Consider the following 14,667-nt stretch of genomic DNA (forward strand, 5'->3'; position numbering starts at 1 on the left):
CCCTTCTGGTAAATCCGTATTCCTCCTGTCTCCTGATTCTGCCGCTTCGACCCTACTCTTCTCCCTTTCCGCATCCTATGTCTTGCACTATCCCCCTTTCCTCCCGGCTGGCTCGGCCCTCCTCTCCTGCTCCGTTGCCTGAGTGATGCATTGCGAGCTTACAGAACAGGGCTACGGGCAGCTGAACGAAAATTGAGGAAAACTAACCTTCAGAAGGACCTATCATCCTTTCACTCCCTCCTCTCTCCTTTCTATGACATCCTGTGACTAGTAAGGTCTAGCCGACAACAACCTGCACACTCGACATGTTACCCTCCTCCCTTCTCCAGACCATCTCTGGAGATCTTCTCCTGTGCCTCACATCCATCATCAACTCATCTCTGACTACTGGCTGAGTCCCCTCTGTCTTCAAAATGGCCCGAGTCGCTCCCCACCTCAAGAAACCAACACTCTACTCATCTGACGTCAAAAACTATAGACCTGTATCCCTTCTTTCTTTTCATTCCAAAACACTTCAGCGTGCTGTCTCTAATCAATTTTCTCGTTATTTCTCTAAGAACAATCTTGTTGACCCTAACAGGTCAGGCTTTAAGACAGGTCACTTAACCGAGACTGCTCTTCTTTGTGTGGCGGAGGCTCTCCGCACTGCCAACGCTGACTATCTCTCCTTTGTTCTCATCCTCCTAGATCTATCCGCTGCCTTTGACACTGAACCATCATATCCTCCTCTCAACCCTCTCAGGGCTGGGAGTCTCTGCACATTCTTGGATTGCATCCTACCTGGCAGGCCGCTCCTACCAGGTGACGTGGAGAGGATCTGTGTCTGCACCACGTACTCTCACTACTGGTGTTCCCCAGGGCTTGGTTCTAGGTTGAAAACCCTGCTTGTGCCATCAAACCCCTGCAACTTATCCAGAACACTGCAGCGCACCTGGTTTTCAACCTTCCCAAGTTCTCTATTGTCACCCCAATCCTTCGTACACTCCACTGGCTTCCACTCAAATCCACTTCAAGACCATGGTGCTTACCTACGGAACAGCAAGAGGAACTGCCCATCCCTACCTTCAGGCTATGCTCAAATCCTACACCCCAACCTGAGAACTCCATTCTGCCACCTCCCGTTCTAGCTCTGACTACTGATTTATTTACTTGAGAAAAAATGTACATTCTATGCCTGTGATATGTGGTTGTCCCACCTTGCTATCTTAAGATGAATGCACTAACTGTAAGTCGCTCTGGATAAGTGACTAAAATTGAAATATACCCCTTACATTAAACCTACACGCACAGACCCCTCCGTGTCAGAGAATAAACTAAGGGGTGATGGGTTTCATTTCAGAAGTGAAATGATTACAAAAGTAATGTAATGTTTTAGGTATACAGTACAACAGTAAGCTCAGAGTTAGCATGTATATTTACTGCTCTGTTGTGTGAACAATCTTGAGATAAGGAGGTGGGTTTTAACTGGGTTTTATTTGTTATTTTTTTACGTTTTGCTCGTACTGGCTGTCATTGAATGTGATGTGAGATGGGAAAACTTTAAACGGGGCTGGAGTTCCACAAATGACAATATAGAGGTAGGAAATTGTACTGGGAAAAAATGCACCATTCGTTTGGCCAATAGAGAATGATAAAAAAAAAAAAAAAATATATATATATATATATATATATATATATATATATATATTTAATCAAACAGTTTAGTGTAGCCTATGTGCCTACTTGAAGTATTCTAACATTTGATTCATGCTGCTATGACACTGGTCAATTTGTTCAATTCATGTTGACTTTATTAGACAGTAATTGCATAAACACATGTATTACATTTGTTAGCATTTGACAGATCTGATTTAATACGGTCAATGGTTTTTGGAATTAATTTTGTTTTTAACTTTACTTTATAGCCATGTCATGTGTAGCTTATTTAGAAATACAAAGCTCGCGTTCTGTCTTTTGGTGTCGTACACTGTTGTCACTGATGGCCCAGACTTTTAAAAAACATTCCTGAAAGCGAAACACAACTGATTTGAAAGAAGGGGAGGGACATAGTCATCACATGATCAAATCCCATGACAATGCACGTGGCTCTGCTTTCCTCCAATCAGAACTCTTTAACTATACTTCTTGTTCTTCTGCCTTATTACCGTTCTCCTAGCAGCAGGATATTATGATGGCAACTCGATCGCAGATTATTTTAATTTTAAAATAAGAGTCCCCCTGCAAAAAACGGGCAACATTTTGGGAATATCGTTTGCTGTTATTACCAGTGCAGTACAACTCTCACAGATTTGCTACCACCTTTGAAAAAAAAAAATGTATGGATAATTTTACTTTTAATATTGTAGTATGTAGGGCAATGAATTAAAGTGCTGCTGGGGATTTAGACCACAGTTCTCCATAAAATAACACCATATAAAGATTCTACAGACCTTACATAATGAGTAATCCCAACCCCACTTTTACCTCAGCACATAGAATATTTTTTCTCTATAAACCAATATTACATTTTTTGGCATGTAGTAGTGTATTGCATTGCAGTGGGTGGAGTAGAAAGTGCTTCTGGGTATTTACACCTCAGGACCTCAAGAAATAACACAATATATAGATTACAGGCCACAGGAGGCTACTGAGGGGAGAATGGCTCATAATAAGGGCTGGAATGGCAAATAGAATGGCATCAAACACATGGAAACCATGTATTTGATACCATTCCACCTATTCCGCTCCGGTCATTAACACGAGCCAGTTCTCCCCAATTAAGGTACTGCCAACCTCCTGTGTTACACACCCAACTGAGTATTCCCAACCCCACCTTTACTTTGGCACATATCCATTCACTGTATTGTATTGCATTGCAGTGAATGGAATGGTTGGAGTAGAAAGTTCTGCTGGATATTTAGATCTCAGTCCCCCAAGAAATAACACCATATATAGATTCTCTAGAGACCCTACTGAGTATTGCCAACTCCACTTTTACCTTGGCACATAAAATTTAAAAAATTCTATCTAGCCTAATGTTGTGAACATACCAATCTAAACATTGTATTTTTGATAGTGCTCTTAAAAAAAACAAATAGAAGCATATTTTCAATTATTTACATAAAGTCCTTAATTTGCTTAAGAGCACAATAAAAATGGTCATTTATTCAAATGTAATATATTTAGAATATTTATCAACATTGCATCACATATGCTGCTGCTATTATCTGTCACTTTATTCCTAGTTATATGTACACTACCGGTCAAAAGTTTTAGAACACCAACTCATTCAAGGGCTTTTCTTTGTTTTTACTATTTTATACATTGTCGAAAAATAGTAAAGACATCAGAACTATGAAATAACACATATGGAGTCATGTAGTAACCAAAAAAAGTGTTAAGTAAATCAAAATATTTTTTATTTGAGAATCTTCAAATAGCCACCCCTTGCCTTGATGACAGCTTTGCACAATGTTGGCATTCTATGAACCAGCTTCATGAGGTAGTCACCTGGAATAAAAAAGCTACTCTAAAATGTGCAGTTTTGTGGACACAACACAAAGCCACAGATTTTTTAAGATTTAAGGGAGTGTGCAATTGGCATGCAGACGGCAGGAATGTCCAACAGAGTTATTGTCAGATAATTGAATGTTCATTTCTCTATCATAAGCTGCCTCCAATGTTGTTTAAGAGAATTTGGCAGTACGTCCAACCGGCCACACAACCGTAGACCACGTGTAACCACTTTAGCCCAGGAACTCCACATCTGGCTTCTTCACCTGTGGGATTGTCTGAGACCAGCCACCCGGACAGCTGATGAAACTGTGGGTTTGCACAACCGAAGGATTGCTACACTAACTGTCAGAAACCGTCTCAATGAAGCTCATCTGCGTGCTAGTCATCCTCACCAGGTCCTTGACCTGACCGCAGTTTGGCACGTAACCGACTTCAGTGGGCAAATGCTCACCTTCGATTACCACTGGCACGCTGGAGAAGTTTGCTCCTCACTCCTCACGGATGAATCCCGGTTTCAACTGTACCGGGCAGATGGCAGACAGCATGAATGGCGTCGTGTGGGCAAGCGGTTTGCTGATACCAACGTTGTGAACAATGAACACAATTGCATTTTATCATTTGCAATTTAAATGCAGAGATACCGTGATGAGGTCCTAAGGCCCATTGTCATGCCATTCATCCCCCGCCATCGCTTCATGTTCCAGCATGATAACGCACTGCCCCATGTCGCAATGATCTGTACACAATTCCTGGAAGCTGAAAATGTCCCAGTTCTTCCATGGCCTGCATACTCACCAGACATGTCACCCATTGAGCATGTTTGGGATGCTCTGGATCAACTTGTATGACAGCATGTTCCAGTTCCCGACAATATCCAGTAAATTTTGCACAGCCATTGAAGAGGAGTGGGACAACATACCACAGGCCACAATCGACAGCCTGATCAACTCGATGCGAAGGAGATGTGTCGCGCTGCATGAGGCAAATGGTGATCACACCCGAAACTGACTGGTTTTCTGATCCTATCACCTACCTTTTTAAGGTATAAGTGACCAACAGATGTATATCTTTATTCCCAGTCATGTGAAATCCATATATTTGGGCCTAATGAATGTATTTCAATTGACTGATTTCCTTACATGAACTAGAATTAAGTAAAATCTTTGAAATTGTTGCATGTTGTGTTTATATTTTTGTTCAGTGTATACATCTACCTCAATTACCTCTTACCTCTGCACGCCGATTCGGTACTGGTACCCCATGTATATAGCCAAGTCATTGTAATTTATTTTATTTTATGTGTTGTACTCTTCTTTTTCTCTCTCCCCCATCCCCCCTGCATTGTTGGGAAGTGCCCGTAAATACGCATTTCACTGTTAATCTTAACCTGTTTGTTTACGAAGCATGTGAAGAATATAATGTGCGGATTTTTATTTTGAAGGATTCATCATTACCATACAAATTGACGTCATTGTTTGTGCTGCTGGCAGAATACTAGTTTGTCTTTCAAAACAATATGGTCCAAATTCTCAGACATAGGTTAGAAATGTAACGAACTAACTTGCTTTGTTTGTACTAGCTAGTTTTCTCATGTGATCTGCATACTTTAGATGTAGCTAGCTTAGGAAAATAATGATTTAGTTTGCATTAAACAAAAGCGGCTTGCTAGCTGATTAACTTTCTACCGAACCGGTTTAACTATAGTAACGTTAGCGAGTTGTAGATTGTACGGAACTGTATAGCTAGCTAGGCGCTTGGCTTTTGCTATTAAGAAAAGCAACGACAGCTACAAAAGTTGTACTTTGACTGGTAAATTCCGTTGTCTTGACATTGCAAGCAACGCGAGGTAGCATTGCAGAGAACGGCTCGACGTTGGACTAAACCTAAGTCACCCCTGTGGACCTGTCTGTGTGATGATCCCACAAGCCAGGTAACGTATGTTGTTGCTAAATCGTTTTGTGGCGAATGCAATGGCTTATGGAATGTTTGCCAGAATCCTGTGTTGTCGTCAGTTATTTTTATATCAGCACTCTGTTGTGTGTGTTACAGGTGTGTGATGGGTTCCTGGCAGCCAGTTGCTAATCTAAGGGACTATGTTTCCCAGCATCCTCCTGGGGTCACCTTCTTCCTCTGTGTGCTGACCCTTGCCCTCACCTTCCTAAGCCTCGGGTCATACACGCACACACACCGCCTGCCAAATCCAGATACGCAGGTACAACATACATTACAGTTTGGGCTTGGTGATATGGCCAAAATATCATATTATGATATTTTTCACATTTGATGGTATGTCATGTTTTTGAATAATAAAAGTGATATATTCACGACCCTAGAGTGGTAATACATTAATTATGTGTTTTCAATGGGGCATTCACCATTCTGTTTGATTTATACATTTCCTGCACTTTTGTTATAATTTCTACACTATGTCAGGTAGTGCTAAGTAGGGCTGTATGATAGATATTGGCCAAAAATCTAGGCCTAGAACAGTTTATTGGTGCTGTTGAAATCATGGAAATTATTGTTGTAGTTCAACAATTAGAATATAGTGGGCAGCATTTTGAATACATTGCTGTTTGAAATGACAACAAAGGAATAAGCCGGGGAGTCATTATTTTGACAGGGTCAGAACCAAATTGATTGTCCGTGTTTTTTAGGGGACCCTATACGATGTTACAGTACATGTGTATTCTCCATAGAGAATGATAGAGGCCTCTAGGAGCCAACAGGCCATTTTAGCATGGGCAGCGCCATTGAGGGCTTCCACCATTTTAAAGTAGTCAACTGGTAGGGATTCCTATGGGTTGTAGCCTCAATGGCGCTGCCCATGCTGTCACAGACTAATGGTACAGATATAAAGGACTCGTCTGTATCTATCTCTATGATATTCACTTCATGTAGTTAGCTAATATATTCATGCTTTGCCTATTCCTCGCTGATTTAGAAGATACCGTTGCACAAACAACATATTGATCTAGGCCTACCCCAGCACTGGTATCAGGCTGTATATTAGCAAGCTATGTTTGCTCTGACTGATTACATTTAGCCATAGAGAATGATAGAGGCCTCCAGTGGCCAAAAGGCCATATTAGCATGGGCAGCACCATTGAGGGCTTCCACCATTTTAATGTAGTCAACTGGGTGGGACCTCCGACTTCATGTCCAACCGGGTCGTCAGGAGGGATCAGCCAATCGTGAAGAAGAAAATGGACTACTTCAAAATTTAGATTTCTTCAATGGCACTGTCACAGATACAATGATGAGTATTCTCTCTTTGCGATTAGCTAGCGATTAACATTAGTGGCTAACATGATTTGTTTTAGCCACAACTTGCTAAGAAAAGAAAGCTGTTTGTATACATTAAGATACACAAACAAATAGTGTAATTATAGAAAGCAGCTTCATTGTCACCCAACATCTTTTTGCGGCTGACCATGCAGACTGCAAAGTGAACGGCAAGTGAAGTGCTCGTCACTCATGGTCGAGCAACAACTGCTCACCTTGAGTGACAGTGGGCAGGGCTTGGTGTGGGAAGCGAGAGAGACGACTTGCAAGTAGCAAACAGAGTAAACTATAAAAACACACATTACACGTGCCAGAGTTGCGTATCACATTTAACAATCTAAACATTGAAGTGCTGTTTTAAAAGGTAAAGTAAAAACCCAAACTGGTCCATGCATCAATACCGGTCTATAGTAAAATAATATAGTATACTTCCCAGCCATACACACTACACACAATGCCTGCCCAACTCTAACACACAGTTATGCCACACTCACCGCTTGCCCAATCTTGACAAACCACAGATGCAACACACAGACCAATAGGCGAAGAACAATATTCATGGTAACTTATACCATTATGCCGGAGGTTGGGGAACTGCCTCTTTACCTTGTTGTTCCTATACTTTTGTCCATACAGTAGAGCAGGCCTGGGCAATTCCAGTCCTCGGGGGGCCTGATACGTGTGACAATTTTCCCCCATCCCTAGCAAACACAGCTGATTTAAAGGAATTGCATTCTAAACTGAAGATCATGACTAGTTGATTATTGGAGTCAGTTGTGTTAGCTGGGGCAAAAGTGTGACACTACTAGGTGTTGCAGAGCACAGCTTTTGGATTTTGGCTCAGCTGTCTGCTCAATGCACCTCAATGCAGGCCAAAAAATCCTTTAAGGGCTAGATGAGTGCAGACCACTTTAGATGTACAGAGAAATGGAAATGCATATTTTCTTTCAAAGGACTGGAACCACTTCCTGTCGTCGTTGGCCAGCCTCCAGTTGTGTGCGAGAGCCAATGGTACAGCAATGGAGATGGTTTCCTCTCCTCCATTTGTGAAAGAGGAGGTATGTGGAACAGTATTGCTGAACACCACCCAGAGCCCACCATCCATCACACAGTTGTCCCTTTGGGTGCCACTGGCCGTGATGGACAGCTCAAACATCCAATCCCTGATTGACCTTTGCCTCCATGGAACGTTATTGGCCAGTCAGCTGGGACTCACAGGTCAGTTTCTGTCCTTTATAGGCAAATGGTGCACATTTCATGTTATGCTTAATTGGTTTTATATGATGAAACCAAGCTTAATAATACATAAATTAGAATTATGTGCCATGGTGAAATAACTATACAGTAGCAGCAGTAAAAGTTGAAATTGTCTCGGTCTGCTCAGGTAACGAGGCTGTAAACGTGACACTGATGTTCTCCTCTCCATCTGTGGGGGGCAACTCGCACGCCTGCCTTAGCGTTAGCGCACCTACACACATCCTACCTCCAGTCCTGTGAGTCACACACACACATACATACCTAGTCTTCCATATACTGGTTCATTCACCTGTTGCATACAGCTCTGCACAGAGTACCTAGATGGCACTTCTGCCTTATCTTCTCTGGAGTGTCTCTGCGTAAAGTATAGTGTCTTCTGTAACGTGTGTGTGTATGTATGTCCAGGCTGCCACCTGTGTGCCCTGCCAATGAAGGGACATCCTCTCCTGTCAGAGCGATTGCAATGGAGATAAGCAGCCAGAAGCCCTCAACGTCACAGTCTTGCTACAGTCTACAGTACACACCTGATCCTACACTCACCGCCATGCTAACGCAGGTACATGTACACACGACCCCACACTCACAGCCATGCTCTAAAATTTCAGTTGAGTCACAACCTACACACCGCCATGCTTACAGGTCAGGGATTCTTGAAAGTCAGGACAATCTTTGTCTGACAGGGAAATTTCATTTTAATAGTTGAAAAAATTAATCTAATTTGATCTTAAATACATATAGGGGAATTTTATTATGGAAAGATTTGTTTTTGTAATTTTCCACATATTTTCAGAGAAATGATCACATCTAGTTTCTTGCAATAGCCACCTCTGACTTTAAGGAATATTTCTCTCAAAACTGTGATTCCTATCAAATTTGTCAGGATCAGCATCAGATTTATCTAAAATCATAAATGAATCCAAAATTAGCAGGGCCAGCTATACCATGAGAAGCATGATGTCTCCGGATGTTATTATCATTTATTTTATATTTGCATCCTCCGAAACACAACTCAGCCAAGCTGCACTGCTTCTTGACACAATGCCCGCTTAACCCGGAAGCCAGCCGCACCAATGTCTCGGAGAAAACACTGTACACCTGGTGACCGTGTCAGCGTGCATTGCGCCCGGCCCACCACAGGAGTTGCTAGAGCGTGATGGGACAAGGACAGCTCTGCCGGCCAAACCCTCCTCTAACCCGGATGACGCTGGACCCATTATGCGCCGCCCCATGGGTATCCCAGTAAACATAAGAATGAGTGTGAGTTTGTCACAACCCGGCTCGTGGAAAGTGACAAAGAGCTCTTATACTCGTGGGAAGTGACAAAAAGCTCTTATAGGACCAGGGCACAAATAATAATATAATAATAAACAATAATTCTGCTCTATATTTGACCATCATACATATTAAACCTTATTCACAATTTTCGATGAACAAATAACTCACCACAGGTTAATGAGAAGGGTGTGCTTGATTGGATGCACATAACTCTGCAATGTTGGGTTGTATTGGAGAGAGTCTTAAATCATTTTCCACAGTCTGTGCCTGTATTTAGTTTTCATGCTAATGAGAGCCGAAAATCCACTCTCACATAGGTACATGGTTGCAAAGGGCATCAGTGTCTTAACAGCGTGATTTGCCAAGGCAGGATACTCTGAGCGCAGCCCAATCCAGAAATCTGGCAGTGGGTTCTGATAAAATAACATTTTCACAGAACTGCTTGTTGCGATTTCGATGAGGCTCTCTTGTTCAGATATCGGTAAGTAGACTGGAGGCAGGGCATGAAAGGGATAATGAATCCAGTTGTTTATGTCATCCGTTTCGGGAAAGTACCTGCGGAATTGCGCACCCAACTTACTCAGGTGCTTCGCTGTATCATATTTGACATGGTCCGTAAGCATGAGTTCATTTGCATACAAAAAAATCATAATGATGGAAAGACCTGTGTTGTCCTTGTTAATGCAGAAAAAGAAAAGCTCCAACTTCTTAATCATCGCCTCAATTTTGTCCCGCACATTGAATATAGTTGCGGAGAGTCCCTGTAATCCTAGATTCAGATCATTCAGGTGAGAAAAAACATCACCCAGATAGGCCAGTTGTGTGAGAAACTCGTTATCATGCAAGCGGTCAGACAAGTGGAAATTATAGTCAGTAAAGAGAACTTTAAGCTCGTCTCTCAATTTAAAAAAAAAAAAGTGTCAACTTTCCCCTTTGATAACCAGCACACTTCTGTCTGTTGTAAAAGCGTTACATGGTCGCTGCCCATATTGCATAGTGCAGAAAATACACAAGAGTTCAGGGGCCTTGCTGTAACAAAGTTAGCCATTTTCACTGTCCAAAATGTCTTTCAAGCTGTCAGGCATTCCTTTGGCAGCCAAGAACCTCCGTCGGGAGCAATTGCTTGCACGTGCATTACCTCCACTATGTCTCTCTGTCATGGCTTTTGCACCATCAGTACAGATACCTACATGAGCAGCAGCTACGTTTGGCTACATACGGACGGTTAGTGGAATTCCTGCTATAGATTAACGGTTAATGTGATTGGATGTTAATTATTTGACTAGGCTACCTGTATTTGACATGGTTGTTATTTCGCTGAACACTAGATGGTTTAATTTTATTTTTGGCAGTGAAATGAGGCTACTCAGGCGAGGAAAAAAACCTCACCCAAATGTATTGCCCCGTTCGAAAATATAAATGGACTGTTTGAAAATGGGAAGAGAAAAGAAATGTAAATGTGAATCACATTTTTATTTGGCGTACCCCCGACGGCATTGCAAGTACCCCAGTTTGAGAATGCCTGGCCTAGGGGTTCACATGCTTTTCCCAGCCTACACTGTAAATGTTTAAATAATGTATTCAATATAGACAAGATAAATACAATAATTTGTTTAAACACACTGTTTGTCTTTTGTTGACTTAGATGAAGATCAGATCAAATTTGTTGACCAATTTATGCAGAAGTGCAGGTAATTCCAAAGGGTTCACATGCTTTTTCTTGCCACTGTATAAGGAAATCAGTCAATTGAAATAAATAAATAAGGCCCTAATCTATGGATTTCACATGACTGGGCAGGGGTGCAGCTATGGGTGGGCTTGGGAGGGCATATGGTGCATTTGGAAAGTATTCAGACCCCTGGACTTTTTCCACATTTTGTCACGTTACAGCCTTATTGTAAAATGTATTTAATAGTTTTTCCCCCTCGATATACACACACAATACCCCATAATGACAAACCAAAAAACAGGTTTTTAGAAATGTTTGCAAATGTATATATATTTTTTTTAAACTACCTTATTTACAGAAGTATTCAGACCCGAAATTGAGCTCAGGCGCATCCTGTTTCCAATGATCATCCTTGATGTTTCTACAACTTCATTGGAGTCCACCTGTGGTAAATTCAATTGATTGGACATGATTTGGAAAGCACACACCTGTCTATATAAGGTCCCACAGTTAACAGTGCATGTCAGAGAAAAAACTAAGCCATGAGGTCGAAGGAATTGTTCGGAAAACCCAGAGACAGGATTGTGTCGACGCACAGATCTGGGGAAGGGTACCAACAAAATGTCTGCAGCATTGAAGGTCCCCAAGAACACAGTGGCCTCCATCATTCTTAAATGGAAAAAGTTAAGAATCACTAAGACTCTTCCTAGAGCTGGCTGCCCAGCCAAACTGAGCAATCGGGGAAGAAGGGCCGTGGTCAGGTGACCGAGAACCCAATGGTCACTCTGACAGGGCTCCAGAATTCCTCTGTGGAGATGGGAGAACCGTCCAGAAGGACAACCATCTCTGCAGCACTCTACCAATCAGGGCTTTATGGTGGAGTGGCCTGACGGAGTTTGCCAAAAGACACCTAAAGGACTCTTGCACCATGAGAAACAACATTCTCTGGCCTGATGAAACCAAGATTAAACTCTTTGGCCTGAATGCCAAGAGCCACGTCTGTAGGAAACCTGGTTCCATCCCTACTGTGAAGCATGGTGGTGACAGCATCACGCTGTGGCAATGTTTTTCAGCGGCAGGGACTGGAAGATTAGTCAGGATCGAGGGAAAGTACAAAGAGATCATTGATGAAAACCGACAAGTGTTCGGTGTGTATTAGAATAATCTGTTAGAATGAAACAAACAACAACTTTAAAACACGTGTTTCACAATTAAATAACAAATAGCCTTTTATGGTGGCTGATGGAATTGATAAATCCAGTTAGGTGCATTTTATGGAAGAAAAACAATGTAATTGGGTTGTTCCTTTACATGGTGTGATAGCTGATACTTTGTTGTATAAAAATGTATATTTCAAATGTTAATATTAAGAAAAATATTTGAAGAAAAAGTTGATGGTTCGGTCTTTCAATAATCCCTGAGATACAAACACATGCTGTCAAAGGTACACACACACACTGCCCTAGGTCAGTCCCTCTAAACTTGTGTGTAACTCTGCAGAAGGAGCTGGGTCTGGCGAGTAGGCATCTGATCCAGGTGAGTGTGTGTCTGCTGGGGGTGTGTGTGCTGCTATGCTTCTCCGCCAGTCTCACACACTCACACGTACGGCGTTACCACAGCAACGGCCTGGAACTGCAAAGGGTTAGGTTTCTGATTTAATAATAATATAACTAATATACAGTTCGTGGGTTGAAGTATTTACAGCTCTGCAATCTAAGTGGCATGTTGTTTATGTGAGTGTTATTTAACTCAAGACGTTATCACTGCTTCCCCCCGTGACAGGAGCCACTGATTGACTCCTAAACCAGTCTCCACCACAGCATGCAGCTGGAGAAGGAAGAAAGAAGGCGGATGATTCGAATAAAGGACTTTCTGAGAGTCTGCTGCTTCTGCTGTTGGGGTCAGAGTTTGATGGAGCATCTCATTTCAAACTGCGTAGCTGCTGTTGTTGATCTCAACCCATGCTCTGTCCACAAACATTGCCCTTTGGTAGACTTCTGATGTTCTACTCTGTCATGTTATGACTGCAGGGTGAATGGGCACGTTATTAAATATTTACATTTTATTTAAACACGTTGCCACATCCTAAAGTGGTTTTAATCTAGTCGGGCCTCTTGGCACTTCCATCCATCTGGGCCGCCTGCAGCTGTTCATCCCAGTCCAGCTCCTCTCTCTGGAGCGTCCTCCCCACCACTGCCCATCTTCTGCAGCAGGCTGAAAAACCATCTATTCATCCTGCACCTTGATTCCAGTACTGTCTTCCCCCTCTTATCACTTATACAAAGTTCACTTGTGTTGAATCTTGCACAGTTTAATGTATTACAGCACATTTTGTACATAGTCCCCCCATTTTAGGGGACCAGAAGTATTGGGACAAATTCACTTATGTACTAAAGTAGTCAAGTTTAGTATTTGGTCCCAAATTCCTAGCATGCAATGATTACATCAAGCTTGTTATTTTATGTCCGATAGAAAACAATGGTAAATCATGTATTGTCATTTGAGTCACTTATTGTAAATAAGAATAGAATATGTTTCTAAACACATCTACATTAATGTGGATGCTACCATGATTACAGATAGTCTTGAATGAATTGTGAATATCATACCCCCCCTACAAAAAATACTAACATGCTAACCTCTCACCATTACAATAACAATAAACCTGTTGGATGCATGTGGTTTTTGTTGCATTTCAGATTATTTTGCGCACAAAATATCATACCCCCAAGACATGCTAACCTCTCCCTTGAGGTGAGAGGTTAGCATGTCTTGGGGGTATGATATTTTGTGTGCAAAATAATCTGAAATGCAACAAAAACCACACATGCATCCAACAGGTTTCTAGTCACAAGCTTGATATAATCATTGCGTGCTAGGAATATGGGACCAAATACTAAACTTTTGACTACTTTAATACACATATACAGTAAGTGAATTTGACCCAATACTTTTGGTCCCTAAAATGGGACTATGCACAAAAAGTGCTGTAATTTCCAAACGGTTCACCTGATATGGAGAATACCCTCAAATTAAAGCTGACAGTCTGCCATTTAACCTCAGTCATTGTATTATTTCAATTCCAAACTGCTTGAGTACATAGCCAAAACAAATAATTCACTGTTCCAATACTTTTGAAGCTCACTGTAGATGCAGATCTATCACAAAATGGTTGGTTTATGTCAATGGAATACTGGAAGATGTAGGATTCCATCATACAGACATCATGACCTTAATGGGTCTGTAGTACTGGACTGAGACCCTGCCAACCTGATCATATTGTTGACCATGTGGCTATTGATCCATGGATGGGATCCCAGCAGTAGAGGTGAACCATTATTTTCACCCTAGCTCTTCAATGGTAGTCACATAAGGGCCGATTCAGACTTATGGAAGGAATGCCTTTTACACATTTTGATTTATGCACTTCAGTATTTGGTATTCAGACTTACCTCATGCACAGTTTGTGGTTGTAGCTCTCTTGCATGCACTGAATAAATATAATTCAATACCAGAAAACACACCCACTGGGTGGCCAATCAACTTGATCAGTTAAATATTTTATTCTGTTAATTTATCTATCTTTAATTTGTACCTGTTTAATTTCAATTTGATTGGCACAACATAATAACCTATGGAGAATGCTTTCAGAATGGAGATCAATAAAAGATAGCCGTTCAAATGTA

General features: G+C 41.6%; 1 protein-coding gene across 3 annotated transcripts; it reads left to right on the forward strand.

Moving 5' to 3' along the window:
- The first annotated feature begins 4,959 nt into the window (after positions 1-4,959).
- Positions 4,960-14,667, forward strand: zgc:158398 (uncharacterized protein LOC568894 homolog). Of its 3 annotated transcripts, none has more exons than XM_024417675.2 (7): positions 4,960-5,425; positions 5,545-5,707; positions 7,734-7,998; positions 8,165-8,273; positions 8,443-8,593; positions 12,482-12,622; positions 12,764-14,667. In XM_024417675.2, exons 1-7 carry the CDS (start codon positions 5,409-5,411, stop codon positions 12,782-12,784), a joined length of 867 nt encoding a protein of 288 aa, XP_024273443.1. In that variant the 5' UTR covers positions 4,960-5,408; the 3' UTR covers positions 12,785-14,667. The 3 variants fall into 3 exon arrangements, with proteins under 3 accessions (XP_024273443.1, XP_024273444.1, XP_024273445.1); XM_024417676.2 differs by having other exon boundaries at positions 12,482-12,517; XM_024417677.2 differs by lacking the exon at positions 12,482-12,622.

This window comes from Oncorhynchus tshawytscha, linkage group LG04 (genome assembly GCF_018296145.1).
Source record: "Oncorhynchus tshawytscha isolate Ot180627B linkage group LG04, Otsh_v2.0, whole genome shotgun sequence".
NCBI lineage: Eukaryota > Metazoa > Chordata > Actinopteri > Salmoniformes > Salmonidae > Oncorhynchus > Oncorhynchus tshawytscha.